The sequence below is a fragment of the Schistocerca americana genome, chromosome 1 (genome assembly GCF_021461395.2).
Source record: "Schistocerca americana isolate TAMUIC-IGC-003095 chromosome 1, iqSchAmer2.1, whole genome shotgun sequence".
Lineage (NCBI taxonomy): Eukaryota > Metazoa > Arthropoda > Insecta > Orthoptera > Acrididae > Schistocerca > Schistocerca americana.
This window is the reverse complement of record NC_060119.1, coordinates 473,992,237-474,012,735: the sequence shown is the minus strand read 5'-3', so window position 1 is coordinate 474,012,735 and position 20,499 is coordinate 473,992,237. Positions and strand designations below refer to the sequence as shown.

Here is a 20,499-nt window from a genome sequence, read left to right as displayed (position 1 = left end):
GTGAATCACCAGCAATGGAATCCACAACGCCTCACTTCATTGTAAAGTGAGAAACTCATTCCAGGAACAGCTGTTACACTGTAGCTATGCCATTTCTCTACAATATCCCTTTTTCAGAAGGCTACGCTTGAGTAAAAAAGACTTTGTGATGCTCATTTCAGTGAACTGGATGGTGAAGCCAGACATCAGTCAACCACAGCTCTTTCTTGGGCTCCACATGCTCACAGTGTTGCCTGTTTTGTAGGTACATACTGCAGTGGGACAAGTTTCGTTCTGGTTTGATGGGTTCCACTCCATACACAACCTGGTCACCTGGCTGATATGAACAGTTGTGGATTTAACAGATCTCTCTAAACTTGCAGCTCACAATAGATCAAAACATGTACCGATTTACTGATCTCACATTCAGACTGACAGGCCTCATTTACATTCTTCAACTGTTCTGGCATTAACATTATCATCTGCACCCATTGTTCTTGACTACCAAAGCATAAATGGCACTGCCTAGCAGGTGGATATGCTCACTTGCCATCACGCCTTGTTGATGTTCAGAGCCAATGTCTTTTACATCCGTCTTTACATATGACAAACACAGTGCACAGTGGGGATTGGAGGAGGAGAGCCAAGCAGAGCGATTTAAAATCATTCTGTGAGTATGTGGTGTGCTGTATTCTAGCCAGCTACATCACCTCTGCCATTGGCTTCTGTCCATCAAAAAGTTATTTTATTTAGGCTCCAGTCCAATAAGGGATGCAGAAGAGCTTTTATGATGATTTGAAGATAAATGGCGAGGTATGGGCAGAATTGAAGCTGTGAGGAGAGGCCTTAAGTCGTGCCTGCACAGCTCTGTCAGTAAGAGAACTGGCCACGAAAAGCAAGGTTTTGGGTTCAAGTTCTGGTCTGGAACACAGTCTGGATCTGACAGGTTTTGCAGTTATTGTAGTTAAAAGAGCTCAAGGAAAATGTCCAGTGCTGCACCATCAAGTTAGAATGACTTTTGTAGTCCAAAAGTCACCATTTGTTGCTTATGATCTGTTATTAAATGGAGCTACATACCATATAAGAATAAGTCGAATTTTTTAAAACAGATAACTGATTGCAAAAGCCCCTTTTCCAACTCATGAGTAATTGGTTTGGGCCTAATTCAAGCTTCTTGAATTCTACACAGTAGGTTACTCAGTAGAAATGAGCACTCTGTATGCCAACACAATGCCAATGCCCTGCTGATGAGCATTTGCTGCTGGATGAAAAAGAAGTATTTCAAAAAATGTAGGCCACTTAAGGGAGCTGAATGTAGCTTTTGTATTAATGGGTGAAATGTCTTGTTGCAATCAAAAGACCATTGATACTGAACATCTTTACAATAGGACCAGTTCAATGCAAACATGAAGTTGACAGTTTGGGAATGAATTTCTGCATAATAATAACTTTGCTAAGAAAGCTTCTAATTGATTAACTTTGTAAGTGAGTTAATGGTTGCCACATAGAAGTCTGTGGGTCATATTGGTGATCAGTGAGAATCTGGCCCCAGTATTTGACCTACTCTTGGAAAAATGTAGACTTGTTTAACACATTGACTGCTGCCGGCCTCATGGCACTCGATATGTTAACAACAATATGAATGAGATAGATTGATACTCACCAAATACAGAAAGTGCTGAGTGGCAGACAGGCCCATGTAATAGTAAACTAAACTGTATCTGAAGAAGGGCTATGTCCAATAGCTTAGTCTACTTTAAATGTGCATATCTGCTACTCGGTGCCTCCTCTGTGTGGTGAGTAGCAATCTATCCTATTCATAGAGTTAAACTTATTTAAGTAACATACAACCTGTAATATAGTGATGTAAGGAAAGAACAGAACATTGTTCAAGTAGTTCTATTGTTTGATCACAGTGTCAATTCTACCATTAAGGTAGCTTGCAAAGAGAGGTATATCGTGAATGAGGTGTTCCAAGAACCTTTACAAAACTGCAAATGTGTTGCCAGTCTTAATGAGGGCCTCTTGCACTGATAAAGCCCAAAAGGAATATTGATGACCACGATTTGTTTACATGATTCATCAGAGTCCATCTTAAAAAATGTTTGCCAACTGCTATTATCAAATTCATCTGGTCATGATACGGGATAAGATTCAACAACAGAGTGTGTTTTTTTAGTGGTCCTGAAATCTTCACATACTTGCAGTGAGCTGTTTGCAGCAGTGAATTTCCATCACAAATAGGCATGGGGTTCAAGGGTCTGTTATGGCAAATACTAGTTAGATATCACAGCTCGTAGCAACTGCAACAAGAGGTATAATGAAGAGAACATGGAACTTCCCATGATGCATGAGACAATTTAGGAAAAACAAGCAGAACAGATAATGCTGGAGGTAGTTCACAGTCAAAAGAGAATGCCATTGGGCTGTTACGTGAACTGCTGCTCTAACTGTTCCTGGGAGTTTGGTAGCACTGTGACCATTTCATACTTGAACTGTTTGCAAGAAAAGTATACTCCAACTTCTTGTCAATGTTGAGCATGCAGCAGGCAGACATTTATTGAATACAAACACTGTGAATCAAGTAGTATAAACAGACAGACTTGGGAAGGTGAAATTACAGTACTGAGAGTAGCATGACATGCTTCTGACACTGCCTGATACTTGACCTGTCAGACAACCAAAATCCATCAGCAGCAATTGCACAGTACTGTCTAATTAAATCATTAGATAATGCTCAATTACAGCTAAGGTCACTCCAAGAGTGTATACAGGGTGCTACAAAAAGGTACGGCCAAACTTTCAGGAAACATTCCTCACACACAAATAAAGAAAAGATGTTATGTGGACATGTGTCCGGAAACACTTAATTTCCATGTTAGAGCTCCTTTTAGTTTCGTCAGTATGTACTGTACTTCCTCGATTCACTGCCAGTTGGCCCAATTGAAGGAAAGTAATGTTGACTTTGGTGCTTGTGTTGACATGCGACTCATTGCTCTACAGTACTAGCATCAAGCACATCAATACATAGCATCAACAGGTTAGTGTTCATCACGAACGTGGTTTTGCAGTCAGTGCAATGTTTGCAAATGCGGAGTTGGCAGATTGCCCATTTGATGTATGGATTAGCACGGGGCATAGCCGTGGCGCGGTACGTTTGTATCAAGACAGATTTCCAGAACGAAGGTGCCCCGACAGGAAGACGTTCGAAGGAATTGATCGGCGTCTTAGGGAGCACGGAACATTCCAGCCTATGACTCACGACTGGGGAAGACCCAGAATGATGAGGACACCTGCAATGGACGAGGCAATTCTTCGTGCAGTTGACGATAACCCTAATGTCAGCATCAGAGGAGTTGCTGCTGTACAAGGTAATGTTGACCACGTCACTGTATGGAGAGTGCTAGGGGAGAACCAGTTGTTCCCGTACCATGTACAGCGTGTGCAGGCACTATCAGCAGTTGATTGGCCTCCACGGGTACACTTCTGTGAATGGTTCATCCAACAATGTGTCAATCCTCATTTCAGTGCAAATGTTCTCTTTACGGATGAGGCCTCATTCCAACGTGATCAAACTGTAAATTTTCACAATCAACATGTGTGGGCTGACGAGAATCAGCATGCAATTGTGCAATCAGGTCATCAACACAGATTTTGTGTTAACGTTTGGGCAGGCATTGTTGGTGATGTCTTGATTGAGCCCCATGTTCTTCCACCTACGCTCAATGGTGCACGTTATCATGATTTCATACGGGATACTCTATCTGTGCTGCTAGAACATGTGCCTTTACAAGTACGACACAACATGTGGTTCATGTGGCACATTTCGATCGAAGTGTTCGTACGCTTCTCAACAACAGATTCGGTGACCGATGGATTGGTAGAGGCGGACCAATTCCGTGGCCTCCACGCTCTCCTGACCTCAACCCTCTTGACTTTCATTTATGGGGGCATTTGAAAGCTCTTGTCTACGCAACCCCGGTACCAAATGTAGAGACTCTTCGTGCTCATATTGTGGACGGCTGTGATACAATACGCCACTCTCCAGGATTGCATCAGCGCATCAGGGATTCCATGCGACGGAGGGTGGATGCATGTATCGTCGCTGACAGAGGACATTTTGAACATTTCCTGTAACAAAGTGTTTGAAGTCACGCTGGTACGTTCTGTTGCTGTGTGTTTCCACTCCATGATTAATGTGATTTGAAGAGAAGTAATAAAATGAGCTCTAACATGGAAAGTAACCGTTTACGGACACATGTCCACATAACATATTTTCTTTCTTTGTGTGTGAGGAATGTTTCCTGAAAATTTGGCCGTACCTTTTTGTAGCACCCTGTATAGTAATACATGTTAGAACTCTAAGTGAAATGAAATGAAGTCACAGTACTTTGGCCTTTGTGCAACCACCATGATTCTTGAGTGTACAGCTGCAGCAAGCTCCTCTCTAGTTGTACTGCATCCATCGGCTTCATTGTTCACTGTCCAGCCACAGTAATGCGACCGACTGTCAAAAGTCTGAATAACCACCTTCGCAGCACAGACCACTGCGAGACGTGTAGGAAGAGAGTCAATGAGATTCTGAAGTTACTGAAAGGGACGTGGAGCCATGCCAATTCCAGTACTGCGGCCAGCTGGACGAGGTTTATCAGTTAAGGATCCATGGCACAAACAGCCCGATTGTGGTGGTCCCAACGATTCTTGATTGGGTTTAGATCTGGAGAGCTTTGTGGCCATGCATATGCACTGCAAGCTGTATGACATGTTGTATTGTCCTGTTGGTAGATGCCATTGTGTCAAGGAAATAAAATTGCATGTAGGGTGGACACAGTTGCCAATTTTAAATGCAAACTTAGTTGACCCATTGTGCTTTCCAGAATGACAAGATCACCCAGAGAATGCCAAAAAACATTGCCCAGATCATAGTGTTCCCTCCTCTGGTCCATACCTTTCCAACGATTCTTACAGCGTGTTTGCTTTCAGATGTTTCATGCCATACACACTTGTCTGGTGGAGTATAAAACGTTATTCAGCTGAAAAGGCCACCTTTTGCCACTCAGTGGATGTCCAATTGTGGTACTGGTGTGCAAATTCCAGCCTTTGTTGCCTATGAACAGCATTCAAGATGGGTGCATGAACACATCAGCTGCTGTGGAGGCCCATATGCAACTACAATCACTGAATGGTTGTTAAGGAGACACTGCTGGTAGCTCCTTGATCCATCTGGCAGTCAGCTTCTTAACTGCTGCATGCCTGTTCGACCATACACATCACTGCAACTGCTGTTGACACATCACCTATGGCCATTGGTGCACCATAGTTCCCTCACTGCCAGTTTTGGATAGTGCCATTTTCCCATGCACAGTATACTTTAACAGTGGCTTGCAGACAGTTTACAAACATAGGCATTTCAGAAGTGCTTCCATCCTTGGCCAAAGGCCAATGATCATGCCTTTTTGGACAGCAGAGAAATTGGTCTGTTTCCACATTGCGACAACATACTGTTTTCTGCGTCCCCCCACCATGCTTTATATACCATCCACTGGTAATGCTACCACCTGCCGTCTGTGAGTGGTTATTGGGCACTGACATCAAACACGGGCGATGGTCACATTAATGCGTCTGGACACAAATAATGGAATCAGTATTTGAATTCCACGAATTAGACTGGCCATCCTATGCTATGAGGCATATGATTCACCAGAAAACTGTAATGAAGACAGAGAATATGCAGAGTGAAGCTAAAGCTGCAGTAGATTGTGATGTGATGAGATGAGGTGAGTATGTAACAAAGAAAAATTCATGCATATTATAAAAATGTATGTATGTAAGTACGTACGTCTGTGTATGTTCCACATCTCTTCCTAAACCACGGGACCGATTTCAACCAACCTTGGTATGTATATCCCTTACTGTAAGGCAACATTCACTTTTGTGGTAAGAACCACCTACTGTCATAGTTCAGGAGATATGAAGTCATAAACACTGAGATGTATGAAAAAATGTCTCGTCATGCATGAAGTTTCAAAAAATTTGTTCTTTACTAGTAAGACACTCCTCAACTTAAAATCCCTGACACCTTTCAGTGCTTTTAACAGTTTTCAACTCTGAAGCACAAACAGCTGTAGGCATAAACAATAGCCTTCTACAGGGCTATCGAAAGGTGTTGTCTTCGAGACATTTGCAAAATCGGGTTGTAGACACATGAAGCAGCTGTGCTCAGTGTGCAGAAAATGTCTTGGATCTTTGTATGACTGTTTCACAATTTCAAAGGTGTTTTCACAAATACATGGAAAGGAACTTTTTTGACATTCAAACAACTTCTGGGAATCAGCCAGGTAAAATTTACAGTGACCGCCGATATTTCGGCAGGAGAACACCCAGGCATTTTCAGGGCACAAACTGCAATGGACAAACGATGTACAGGCAAATTTAAAACCTCGGTTCTAGGAGCAAGTCAGGAAAGATTAAAAAAAAAAAAAAAAAAAAAAAAAAAAAACCACACACACACACACAGAAAACTAGTGCCACCAAAGATGACCAAAGTCAGAGATGTCGATAGTGAGACTACATACTAGCAAGTGAGGTAACATTAACTCTTTCCCTCTGTTTTTTGACAAGGCAGAGAGCAGGATTTCAGGCAGAGTTTAAGCAAAAACCTCCATCCCTGTTCACAAGGTTACTCGCTAAATTAATCTCAATTGCCTCCTTAATTTTTTCAATATTACACTACAAGCACAGTTCATTTTCTGTTTTCATTTCTAGTAGAAATAAATCTAAAGACAGAAAAAGAACCAAAGAAACAAAACATGGAAAAAAAGTAAACAAATAAGTGAAGAAAAATGAAAGGTTGACACAGGCAGGAGCTGGTGAAATACAGTCTACATAAGAGATTGTAGAAATAATGAAGGGAGGGAAGAAGGAGAATGAGAAGAAGAAATAAAAATGGAATGTAGGGAATGGCGTTACAGAGATTATGCAGAATTTAAGTGATAAGGCAATAACAATCATTCATGACATTCAAGGGAGAATGTAAACAGAAACAGTTGATATCACACACAAACACCATGTATACCTTGTAGGCAACATGTTAGAGCCCAGCAAAAGCTTGTGATCAGTTAATAAATTTTGGTATTTCTATACAGATAAAATTTATTTGTATGTTTTGAGCTATTTGCTTCAAATATTTTACTTTTCTTTCAGATTTATGAAAAGGTACTTGAACCACTGAAAAAAGCCTATGCTCAAATTATTAAAAGGATGGGAGACCCTCTGCAGGAAGGTGTTCTGTATGGACCACTACACAGTTCCCAGTCTGTATCTGCATTCCAGAATACTATTAAAGAAGCACTGGCTGCTGGTGGTACTATTGAATTTGGTGGAAATGTAAGTGTTTTTGCAGCAAATAATACCTTCATAATTGCTTTCAGAAGCTGTAAGTAAGACAAAAATTCCTGTGGAATATTTCCAAAGGCATTTCACAGATTTACTTACAAGTGAACACAGGTCACTAAGGAACAATACTACAATTGTTTGGAGGGAATGGATCTTGGGGATGTTCAGATTAAAACTGGGATTAATGACAAAAGACACAGTTGTAACAATAAAAGTACAAACGCTACAAAAAATGACAGCGACATTTTTCAGGTAAGCTTTACAAGCAAGTTGTTAACAATGTATCTCCAGTAGCAAATGCTGAAAGAAGCTTTAGCAGACTGTACACACTGCAGTACTGTACTTACCTTCAGAAAGCACATCTCTCACTAAAGCCAATAGCCACAAAAATATAGAAGGAAAGTATTTTTGTTTTTCTCAACAAAAGATCCCCTCTTCATCAAAGACATGAGGAAATAGTTGTGCGAGCAGGTTACTTACAATCCAGATTATCGCAGACCAACCTTCTCTCAGGATGAAGGAAGCAAAGATTATAGAAGTAGGCTAACAGAGATTGAATCAGGTGGAATGGTGGAATGAGGGGTTATGTTGAATTGCAAGGATTGGGTCAATGTAAAGGGCCAAAGTTGCGTTTCAGGTACTCAGGTGTCTCGAGTCATTATACAAAAATGTAGAGCAAGTGGGTACCGGATGTCACCAAGGTTGAAAGTTCATGTGTTCATTGATGTGCTCTGCTCATTTGGATGTGGTCATTTCTGGGACTCCCAAAACATGAAAAGCAAAGAGCCTGCAGAAGACGGTATTTGTTTCACAGAATCAAAGGTGAAGAAGTGTTCACAGCTCTTAAGGTATGCATTTTAGAGCCCATATTTACTTGACTTTTTTGTTTTGGTCCATACTATCACCTCAGAAAGCTGTCTACCATACAACCTTAGCAACAACGGTACCGGTACGCATGTTCCACCCTCATAGATATCAGAATGATTTTTGCTTATAACTTTTGCCTCTGTCATTTCTGGACTAGTGACCCTTATCTCACATTGATGTATTTATCCCTCTCCATCATCCCTGAAATTTTGTAACATTATCACAGATCACTCTGTAGGTATATTCTATTAGTAACTTAGTTGCAGTTATAACAGTGAAAATATAATGTGGTAGGCTAGTAAGGCTGTTTCCGACCTGATAGAGGGTTAGAAAATCAATGTACTTTTCTAGGCATAGTCCTACTGGAAATGGTATGTCCTTGTCTTCCTATGATCTATCTACCCAATTATAGGGGGTCCTACCGTTCAGGTGGACTCCAAACCATAATGCTACCTAGCACTTTCACAAATATGAGTTGTTGCCTGATTTGGAAGAAGAACTGATAAGTGAAAGAAAAAGTCCTGGAATTGATCAAGAATTGGACTGTGAACCTACAGTGTTAGATTTATCCAGCCAACAAACAAGTCACTTTACTATAATATACAAAAACAAAATAGTAATTCTGAAGCCAAAACACCTGTTGTGTAGGCCTAATGGAAATGCAATTACAGAGCTTTATTATGACTAATACATGACATTTCATTTCAATGTGCTACTTTTTTAATTTAATTTGCCTGACTTGGTTCTCTTTGCTCTAGCACCCTACAATAGAAATACAACAAACAACCCCCCCCCCCCCCCCAAGGCTTAGCATTTGCCTGTTTGCTGGGTATGGACTTGGTGGTGACCCCAGGTTCCTGAGCTAGGAAATGGTAAGTGCCACTAGTCCTCTGTCACCATAATCTCTGGGTAAGCTTCAACATCCACCATGTGGTGCAGCGGTGGAACGTTGTGTGTCATGGGGGCTATGAGGATGGTACAAACATCCCCAAAAAAAATCCTCAATCTTAAGGTGTGGTGTGCACCAATGAGATGAATAGCTGTTGAGGTAGAACAGTCAATAGTGGGCAACCTATGGGGAACCTGCCACATCTCAGTTGTATGCGGCTTACTCAGACAAGCAGGGATCTGTCTCCCAGGACTGTTTGTTTCCCTAGCTGCTCCTGCTATCACTACGGCATCCATAACTTCTCACACACTTGCTTCTGACAGTTGAGGTGGTCTGTTGGGTAGTATTAACACCCACCCTTCAAAGGGAGCACAGGAGAATAGCCCTCCTGACCAATCTTCATCTAAAGTTCAGGCATGTGTCCAATGTGTCAAAATATGCTTCTTGTGATAAGGGGAGAAGATAGTACATTTGAGAAGGTACTGCTCTTCTATATCCAAAAAGGCCTTAATGTTTTGACTGGAATCCCCAAATATATTAAACAGCTGGTTGAAACAGCAACATCACAGCAAGTTAACAACCTATTGAAGCCCAAATTTTTGGGTGAGTATCCTATTGTAGTTGAACTGCCCCATACCCCTAACTAGTCAAGGAGTGGTCACATGGAGTGACATCATGCATATGGACACTTCCGAGCTGGAAGAAGAATGACCCGACTATCATGTGGGTGGAAAACTGGAAAAATCAGACTAATTTAAAACAACGTTTGGTTTGCTGGTTTACCCAGATTATATTAAAACTGGATTTTTTAAGATTGAAAGTCAGACCATAATTCTCCAACCCTAGAAAGTGCTTCATGTGTTAGAAATTCGGGCACACCTCTCTAGGGTGGAATGGATGAGCTTTGTATGGTACATGTCGTATGGCCGCTCACGCTGATGGAACTATGTGTACCTGCCCCGACTTTGGTGTCAATTGTTCAGGTCCACATCCAGCTTGGAGCTGAGTGTGTATGGTGTTTAAGAAAGAAAAGAAAATCCAGGAGTGAAAGATGACTAAGCATGTGCCTTACACTGAAGCGAGATGATGTACAAATCCTTTCAGCCCAGATACTTTTCCACTTCATTTGCTGTACTCACAAATAAACTTGCGAACACAAGTATTTCCACCCAGACATCACCTATGGACTAAATACTTAGTTTACTACCTGAGCCCGCATTTTATTCTGTTACTCGCTCCTGTGAACGCGAACGCGTTATGCAAATCTTGGTGTCTCTCGTGTCCATTTTGAAAAGATAACCTATTTTGGAAAGATAACCTGAAATGTCTAAATAAGGCGAAACGCATCATTGAAAAATAAAAAACTAAAATTGCAACCAAGACTGTTTTTAACCAATACTGTTAAGCACCGGTTTGCTGTATGCCACATATGGATTGGAAGAATTTCTAAATACTTAGGAATTACTATTATGAACAACTTAAATTGAAAATAACGCATAAAAAATGTTGTGGGGAAGGCAAACCAAAGACTGTGATTTATTGACAAAACACTTAGAAGATGCAACAGTTCTACTGAAGAGACTGCCTACACTATGCTTGTCCACCCCCTTTCAAAGTACTGCTGCACAGTGTGGAATCCTTACCAGATAGTATTAATGAAGTACATTGAAAAAGTACACAAAAGAGCAGCATGTTTTGTATTATCAAGAAGTAGGGGAGAGTGTGTCACTGACTTGATACAGGATTTGGGGTGGACATCACTAAAACAAAGGTGTTTCTTGTTGCAGGGGAATCTTCTCATAAAATTTCAATTATCAGCTTTCTCCTCTGAAAGATAAAATATTTTGTTGATGCCAACCTACATAGGGAGAAATTATCATCACAATAAAATAATGGTGATCAGAGCTTGCACGGAAAGATATAGGTTTTTTTTTTTTTCTGCATGCTGTTTGAGATTGGAATAATAGAGTATTATTGTGAAGGTGCTTGTGTGATTTGCAGAGTATCCATGTAGATGTAGACATACATGTAGATGGATCTTGATACCCAGAAATCCATGCAAACTCCAACAGAGAGCACTGCTTCTGCTTCTGCTGTTGGTGCCACTTTGGCAGAGCAAGTGCTGCACATTGGGTTCACACAGCCTACCTTGGTGTCATTGAATGTGAGGGTGAAGACTCAGGTAAATTTTACTGTCAAGAAGGCAGAATGGAAACAGGTGGATCATCAGATCCAGAAACATTCAGAGGGTGATGACTCTGAATGGACTTAGATCTCTGCTTCAATGAACTCTCGAGTCCACTCAGTTCTCCTCCTAGTGAAGTGGGTTCTCCTACATGCAGAAGGGCAATGGGAAAATATAAACCTCCCAGATAAATGGCTCCTGTGCTTCAACAGACCATGAATGGGTTCAGAACACATGTGGAGGAGCTGAAACCCTTTGTCATGGAAGAGACCTCCCTATCTGTGTCTAGAGGAAACACATTTTAAACACAGTTGATACCACTGTGCTCAGGGGATACAGCTCTCATCAGAAAGATGACTTCAGTGGAACAGGGCTAAAGGTGGAGTGGCTATCTTTGTGAATGACACTTATCAAACCACTTTTCTCTCTCTCAGAACAGCTATTCAGGCAATTGCTGCCATGGTCCACGTTCCATTTCCTGTTACAATCTGTAGTGTGTATCTGCAGCCCAACAAATGCTTTCCTTCCATCCTTCCTCCCTGTAGGAGATTTTAATGTGCGCAGTGTGCTATGGGGATCTCCATCAGTGAACCCCAGAGGTTACATTGTCAAAAGTTTATAGTATCAGGATAGTTATAACTTCTTAATGCTGGTGGTAGCACACACTTTAGCACTGCCATGGGACTATTCTCGGCCATAGACCTTGCTTTCTGTAAGTCTTCAGACTGATTTCAGAGGTGATATGTCCCATGGTGGAATGATAAGCGTCGTTCCATCATCAAGGAGAGACACATGGCCTTGTGCCGGGTTCAAATGCCAGCCTCCTGTTATGAACCTCACAGCCTTTTAAATCGTAAGGGAAAAGGCATGATGGACAATCACAGAGAACAAGAAGAGGTCATGGTGAGTGTTTCTGGACTCCATTACTTCTTCAAAGGTCTGGGAAGCCATAAAGAGGATCTCTAGCAAATGTGCCCAATGACCTACTGAGGCAGGAATGTCTACAATCCAAACTTGGGAAACTGTGAATGCCATGGCAGATTACTTCAGTTCGATCACTGCCACTGCAAATCGAGATCCAGCTTTCCGCCATTAGTGGGCACTAGTGGAGAGGTTGGAATTTTAATTCTACCAACACTGAGGACTATTATTGCCCCTTTTCTGTGTGGGAGCCTGAGTTTTCTCTGTCTCAGGTCAAGGAGACTGCCCTGGGTAAGGATTGGATCCCATAAAGCATGTTACAGTACTTTCACCAGGATGCGAAGGAAATACTTCTGTCCCTTTTTAATGTGATCTGGTTTACCAGGAACTTTCTCGACTTGTGGAAGGATGTGATTTTAGTGGCCCTTCTGAAACCAGAAAAGGATCACATGTTTCCTAGTAGTTACCATAGCACGGCCCTCACTGGCTCATCGGAAAGACCCTAGAACCCATGGAGAACCAGTGTCTGATTTGGGTCCTAGAATCTGAGGACCTATTTAGTTGTTTTTCGACTGGGTTTTGGTGGTTGTGTTCAACCATTGAAACCTCACTCTGCTGGAGGCAGAAATCCAACAATCCTTTATAAGCACACAGCATCTCACAGGTGTCTTCTTCGATCTTGATTGAGAGGGCCTTTGACATTACTTGGAGGCATCACATCCAGAGACAGCTTCACCAATAGGGTTTCCAGGGATGATTACCAATTTTCATATTGTCCTTCCTTTCCAGAAAACTTTTTCGATATTGGGTGGGCGATGCCCTTTCCAAGCAATTCGAGCTAGAAAATTGGGTCCCTCAAGGCTCTGTTTTACGTGTAACTCTGTTCACTATTGCCATCAATGGTGTTACTTCCACAGTTAAACCGCCTGCTACTTGTTTATTGTTTGTGGATGACTTTGCCATCTTCTGCTCCACCTCCATTCTTGCAACAGCCATTCGTCAACTGCAGCTTACAATACACACAAATGTATTTGTTCTTCGTTGATCCATTATGGATCGTGGGACAACAGCTGGCATGAACTTCTTGATGCAATAATTTACCAACAGCCATATGTATCGTAGAAGTTTACTTTATTTTATGAACTTCTATGTGCTACCAGTTTCGGCATTACATTGATGCCAGCTTCAGTCATAGTCGTAAAATCGCTATACACAGAAGGAGCCATATAACTGGATCCGTGAATCAAATCATCCTGCAACTCTTGGTGGCCACCAAGAGCTGTTGCAGGATATGCCACAATCACCAGCATTCCGTACTGTTACTGGCTCTTCAATGGAGTGACTATTTAGACATAGGCCACAAGCAATGAAGCCATTCAGGATTCACATGTGGCAAGACTTAGTGGCTCTTGGTGCAGACAATTCTTGCATGCTTCATCGAGGTTGGAGTCATTTGCTGCCTCGGTTAATAAGGAGCTCCAAAATTATTTTGGATCTGTCGGTGTACATGAAGTTTTTTACTCCAGCCTCTGTTTTTGTATCGATGTTGTGCAGTATTTCAGCAGAGCACAGTGACTGTAACACTGATGGGTCTAAGCAGGATAATTCCATCGGCTGTGCTGTGTTATCAAGATTTGCTTACCTGATACAGTCACAATGTTTGACGCTGAATCATCCACTAACTTGAGGGCTCTGGAGGAGATGCAGTGCCTTTCTCCTAACAAATTCCTCATCTGCACTGACTCCCTAAGTGCTCTTTAGGCTATCAATGACACGTATTCACCCAAAAATATCCTCAGCTGATCCACGACGCCCTTTTCCACTTACAGAGACAGGGAAAAGATGTGTCATTCTGCTGGGTACTAGGGCACGTGGGCATTTGGGGTAATGAAACAGCAGATGCAGCAGCTAAGAATGCCTGCTTTGAAGTTACAATTTCTGAATGTGCTGCCCCTATCCATGCAGTTGCCTCACTATTGAGAAACAACATCATGTGTCTGTGGGGAGAGAAATGGTTAGGGTTGGAGAACAACAAGCTGAGGGCTGTGAAACCAGTGATATGATTGTGGCATGTCTCCTTCCAGCCACTGCAGTGGGAGCACGTACTCTTAATATATCTTCGGATAGGACACTGTCCTCCAACACCTGGACTCTTCCTTCAGCATGAAGACTCATCTGTATGCAGTGCATGTGGTCTACAGGTTTCTGTACACCACATAAACCGATTGTGTTTTATACCAAGCCATGAGGTCTGCAACCCGCTTACCAGTCGATCTGCCCTCTATTTTAGGTGGTGATGAACTGAACGCAATTCATGTTTTAATAGTGTGTGATGTCTGGTCTTCTCAACAGTATCTTAGGTAGAATGTTTTTCTAGGGTGGTTGCTTCATCTTTTGTTTTCCAATTGCTCGTGTAGGCTCAGTTTCTTGCTCCACTATTTTAGATGATGTATGGTTATAGTCTATGTATTTTACTCACACACTGAGACATACAATGGGGCATAGGTGTTTTACTGTTTTGTGTGACAGTGTTAGCAAGAGTGTCCCAGGATGGTAGCACATTACATTTTCTAATTTATATTTGCATGCTTCTAACAAGTCATAACCACACTTGTATTCTGTTCACTGAGTACAAGTGCTGATGACTTCACTGTTGAGTGCCCTATGCATACTGCCACCACCACCACCACCACCACCACCACCACCACCACCACCACCACCACAAATACAATGGAACTTCAAAATGTTGTTTACACTTTATTATGGCAGGCCAAGTAACTTCTACTGAATGCTGCATTACACTACACAGTGGCACAGATACATGACACTATTTGTCAACAGTCACCTAGAGCCTGTGAACAACACATGGAACATTCTACCAATCATCAGTTTATCAATGATAGAAATCCGCTCAAATAATGCTGGAAAGAGAAAATTTTAGTGACTGGTGAGAAGCCACAAAGGGAGTCCCACAAGGGTTCAACTTTGAGTCCACTCCTACTGCTCATATATGTGAATGATCTTCCACTTAACAACCACCAAGCAGAAATTGCACTTTTTGCAGACATTATTAGTGTTATAATGAATCCCATTAGAGAGCAAGCAACAAAAAAAGATTGTTAATAAAGTTTTCAAACAATTAAATGGTTTTTAAAAACAAACTTGCTTATTTTGGAAAAAACCACTGTATTCAGTTCTGTGCAACAAAGTCATACCAACAACTGTATTGTCCTGTTCGGCGGTCAGTTCATGGGGAACCCATGGCGTAGAGATTTTTCTAAAGTTCAAGTGTTGATGCATTATGGTGTGGGCAGAGCCCACACCAATACTCAGTAACTGATGGATCTCATCCACGGTGATCCTGCGGTTGTCCAGGACTAAAGCATTCACTTCCACAACCAATTCCAGTGTGATGACACAATGAGCCAGTCCAGGACAAGCATCATATTCCAGTGACTCGTGACCCTCAAGGAATCATTTGTGCCATTCCACAAGACTTTAACGACTCAGACTGTACTCACCATACACAGCCTTCATCTGTTGATACATTTCACAGCCTCCAACTCCCTCTGCCGCCAAAAATTGAATCACTCCTCGTAGTTCCTGCTTTCTTGCTCGCACGTTCAGTAGTGGATGATAACTTGTGTGAGCATCTTCTCTTCGGCGTGAAACCACACTGGCGCTATGCAATATCAAACTGTGAGCACACGTCGGACTCTCTACCAATAGAGGTGCCACCATACCTGCAGTTACATGGTGCCACCTTACGTGGTAAGGCAAAGGTAGACGCACTGACCAGGTTTCATTTGAGTGAACCTCATACTTAGGAATCCACCTAGAGAAATAACTAAACTGGAAGACCGATGTTAAGCACAACATAGACAAAATCCGCAAAAGACAAAAACTAATCAGACTAGTACAAGGATGCTTCCATGGGTGCAGCACAACCACGGCCATTGACACTTAAAGGCCTATATAAGACCAGTAAGAGAATATGCAGTAACACAACACCACTGGGTGGCATGACAAGACCTGCACTAGAAAATATTACACAACAGAAAAGTGGCTGCTATGCAGCATACCAAGAATACCTTGGACACTATAGTGAAGGTCTTTTCCACGAAAACTAGACTTGCCAAACCTTGTGCAGATATGAATGGCGCATAACTAAAAACAGACCAGACATGTCACTCTACTCACTCAAAGACCACAACTCACAACCTAATCAAAATATGAATACATATACCCCTCCCGGAAATAGCACACATCACAAAAGTCAATTTCAAAGACATAAATGACAAAATGGACAATCTATTAATAAACTTCACTCTCCTTCACCACCTTAGTCCACTGCTTGTGGCCTAGTGGCTAGCATTGCTGCCTGTGGATCAGGGGGTCCCAGGTTTGATTCCCAGCCATATTGGGGATTTTCTCGGCCCGGGCACTGGGTGTTTGTGTTGTCCTTACCATTTCATCATCATCATGGCAGTGGCTAGATTGGACTGTGTAAAAAATTGGGGCTATGTAAGGGCGCTGATGACCATGCAGTTGAGCGCCCCATAAACTAATCATCATCATCATCACCACCACCACCTCCCCACCTTGCACCCATCAAAGCAGACGAGAATAACCAAAACACATGATGACAGATGTTATGCACACTACTGCCAGCGAGATGCCTATCCTGACCTAACCAGTCAATGCCAATGCTGACTGCCAAAGTGAACCAAGACGTAGTCACAGACTTAGCATAACCTTAATGTTTAGAACTTAATCATAAGATATACTGAAATAAGTTAACACAAATAAAACTGGAACAAATATTACAAAATTACATGTAGAACAGAGTAGCAATGAAACTAGTAGAATCAATCAGATCTGAATTAAAAATAGAATTAAACCGTAAAGTTTACTCCTTCAGAGTTAGCACTAGACAATTATTTGACAATAACCTGTGTGAAAAACAAAACAAAATTGCAATTGTAAGACAAAGCATAATAAGCACCAACCACCCCTCCCACAATGGCAGAGAAAAAAAGCTTGATCTGGAAGCAGCATATTATGAGCTACTAAAAAAAATATGTATAGCTGCTTTCTTCTCTTTGTTTAACTGCTTATTCTGGAAACGAACAAATAAGCCTCCTTAGATATTTTGCGTATTTCCACTCAATAATGCCCTGTGGAATAATTTTCTCGGGTAATCCATCACTTAGAAAGAAAGTATAGATTGCACAAAAGCAAGCAGTAAAAATAATATGTGGTTGTCACCTGGAGTTGTCACGTAAGTATCTCTTGAAGGAGTAAAGCATTTTAACTGCATTATCACAATAAGTACATTTGCTAACAAAATTTGTTATACACAATCCATCACAATTTGAGAACAGTGATGTTCATAGATACAACACTAGAGGAGAAAAAGACCTTTATTACCCGTTATTGAAGTTGTCAGTAGCTCCGAAAGGAGCTCATTAAAGAGCAATAAAAATTTTTTATCATTTGATCACTAACAAATTGTCTGACGGTAGCAAAGTAAGTTTTAAATCTAACGTAAAAACAGTTCTCCTAGACAACATCATCTATTCCATGGACTAATTTTTGTTCTAGCCATAAAAAATCCATAGTTCTGCAGTTTAGTTGCATGGGTATGTCTGAAAAAATATTTGGATTAATGTTAACACTAATCACATGTACATACCCATAAACTGACTCATTCCACATAATTTTGCTGAAACAATCATTCAAATGATCTATGGAACATGTAACTAATTAACTAACTAACTATGGTTCCACATGCAGCTACCATTAGGCAATATATTTTTAGATGATTGGCATTTCATCTGATAATTAGGCAGGCTTTCAAAAAATTACAACACAGTGACTGGATTACAGGTTTTGGATGGGCCAGGATTTTATGTCGAACCAACGATCATAACGGGATTGCCACATGATGCCAGTGTAGTGCACAAGGAAACATTTGCACCAATTGTCTATGTACTGAAAACTGCAAATGTTGATGAGGCAATAAGATGGAATAATGAAGTTAAGCAAGGTTTATCATCCAGCATTTTCACATCAAGCATGGAAACTGTTTTCTCAAAGGTAAGTATACCAATTCTGGTCAAATATGGCATGTGACTTGTTTTAAGATTTTTATAACAACATTTCTCCATTCTGCTTTGCCAAATCTGAGCCAATAAGCTGACTTGAAGATTTGTTCTTACCTTCTGAAATGGGCGTAGTTTTGAATTTCATGCATGGATATCTGCCTCATTTTATTATAATATCACTCACAACTGTCATCTACCAATCAACAGATTCACTTAGGCATTCCATTTAACAAGAATCAGTCTGCCTGAAATGCCAAAATCTTCCAAATGACCTTTCTCTCTTCACCTAAATTCAACCATACATTTGCTAGATCCTATAATGGTCAATCATTCCCGATAACACCATAACTCTTGCCCAGCTGAGCAATCCCGTTTTAAGGCTTGCCCTAAATTCTCTGTCACTACCAACAACTTACATTCCACACTTGCTGAAAATGCATACAAAGGAAATACTACTTGACATATCAGCCTAATATATAGTAGTCCTACAGTCATTGTCACAGAAGCAGCAAAGTTCTATCGCTTACATAGTAACAACCACACCAGTTTTCCAAATTCCTAGTCTCCTACGTTACCTTTATCACCTGTGCTTAATGCAGAAGATTTGGCCTATTTCAGGTTGGTGAGATATTTTAATATCATCTTTAATTCTTCTTAAACAGACAAGAATTATTTCCATTACGTAACAAGTACCTAGGCCAAAGTATTTTTTTTTTTTTCCAGTGGCTTGGTCCAAAAGGCTCTGACTGTGGGATCGTGAATGTGAATATACCAACAAGTGGAGCTGAAATTGGAGGAGCATTTGGTGGGGAGAAGCACACTGGTGGTGGCCGTGAATCTGGTTCTGATTCCTGGAAACAATACATGAGACGTGCTACTGTGACTATTAATCACAGCAAGCAACTGCCTCTTGCTCAGGGTATTAAGTTTGAGTGATGAGATCTGATTATGTACAAAATATGAAATATAATGCTCTATAATAGCTCTTCTGATCTCTGCCAATATTGAATAAAATCTTTAATCAAACATAAATGTGGGTAAATGACCTGCAGTAGTAACTATATGAAAATTTCGTGCTGTGAATCGCACCCTGAAGTAATAAAAACGACTTTTCACTGGTATGTGAACTTCGGTTTCATTGACGAAATGTTTCAATTGATAATTACTTTTTATATAGGTATAGCATGGACAAATAAAACAGGTGTGGAAAACATTTCCTGTGCCTTCAAACAGGGAACTCAGCTTAAGTCGTCTTAACTGGAGCAGATGATGTAAGTTAAGTTTTCTTTATTAAGGTGCATGAATAATTTTCTGGGCTAGTTTTATTTTGCCCATACTGCACTTTGAAACTGACAGCGGAAGACATTTTACTTTATGTGCACTACAATGGACTGACAACAGGCAGCTATGTTAAACTGGAACAAGTTCCTGTGGAACTTATTCAAGAAATAAACATTAAGCAATTGTTTAAATGAAAATTGTATTATTACGTAAAAGTTATTACCTGACATATAATTTTTATATATAAATTTTACTTATAGTTTTAGTTTCTGACGACTAGAAAATGTTTGATACATTTAAGGACAGGAAATAACAATCATTATAATAAATACTGAAAAAAATATAAAAACAATAAATACAAAAATGTACAAATTTACAATCACCTGTAATTTTTGGAGATACAGCTGTTTGCAAATTTTAATAGAAATTTAATATACCTTACTTTGTTTACAGTTTTAATGTCCATACATTTCCTACATATTATTAAAGATGTCTCTGCACTGAGTAAACAGTTTATCAGAGACTTCCAAAGTCTGTCCTTCCTTCTAATTCACACATTCTCACAAAAAACACTGCAGGAAACTGTAGCAACACATCACTACTGCTTCACTGGCATCTGGTCCCCGTTATTCAGTCTTTACACTGGCACTTAAATTACTGTCCATCCATTCAGGATTTCAATTGAACTGAGGTAGTTGGGATGATGGGATTTTTAAAATCTGGAGGCTGTTTCAGATCTACTTCTTCCATTACCTGCAGAAAGATGACAAATAATGAATCGAAACATAATCGTCTGAAAATATGTTGTCAATGATACAAATGTATTGTTTCAAAATTATGTTTCACAATTTCTTCTCAGTAAAGAATGAATTTGT

General features: G+C 40.7%; 2 protein-coding genes across 6 annotated transcripts in view; one reads left to right on the top strand and one right to left on the bottom strand.

Annotated features, from left to right (window-relative positions):
* LOC124603724 (alpha-aminoadipic semialdehyde dehydrogenase-like) overlaps nucleotides 1-19,768 on the top strand; it is a 70,312-nt gene extending 50,544 nt beyond the window's left edge. The window contains exons 6-8 of the mRNA XM_047136420.1: nucleotides 7,183-7,365; nucleotides 18,126-18,335; nucleotides 19,067-19,768. Coding sequence (XP_046992376.1) covers nucleotides 7,183-7,365; nucleotides 18,126-18,335; nucleotides 19,067-19,279 — 606 coding nt within the window. The 3' untranslated portion in view covers nucleotides 19,280-19,768. The remainder of the gene's footprint in view (nucleotides 1-7,182; nucleotides 7,366-18,125; nucleotides 18,336-19,066) is intronic.
* A 222-nt stretch (nucleotides 19,769-19,990) lies between these two features.
* The window catches only part of LOC124603740 (inositol-trisphosphate 3-kinase homolog), a 483,015-nt gene continuing 482,506 nt past the window's right edge, over nucleotides 19,991-20,499 (bottom strand). For all 5 annotated transcript variants that reach the window (XM_047136422.1, XM_047136421.1, XM_047136423.1 and 2 more), the window contains one exon: nucleotides 19,991-20,377. In XM_047136422.1, the coding sequence (XP_046992378.1) occupies nucleotides 20,294-20,377 (84 nt within the window). In that variant the 3' untranslated portion in view covers nucleotides 19,991-20,293. The remainder of the gene's footprint in view (nucleotides 20,378-20,499) is intronic.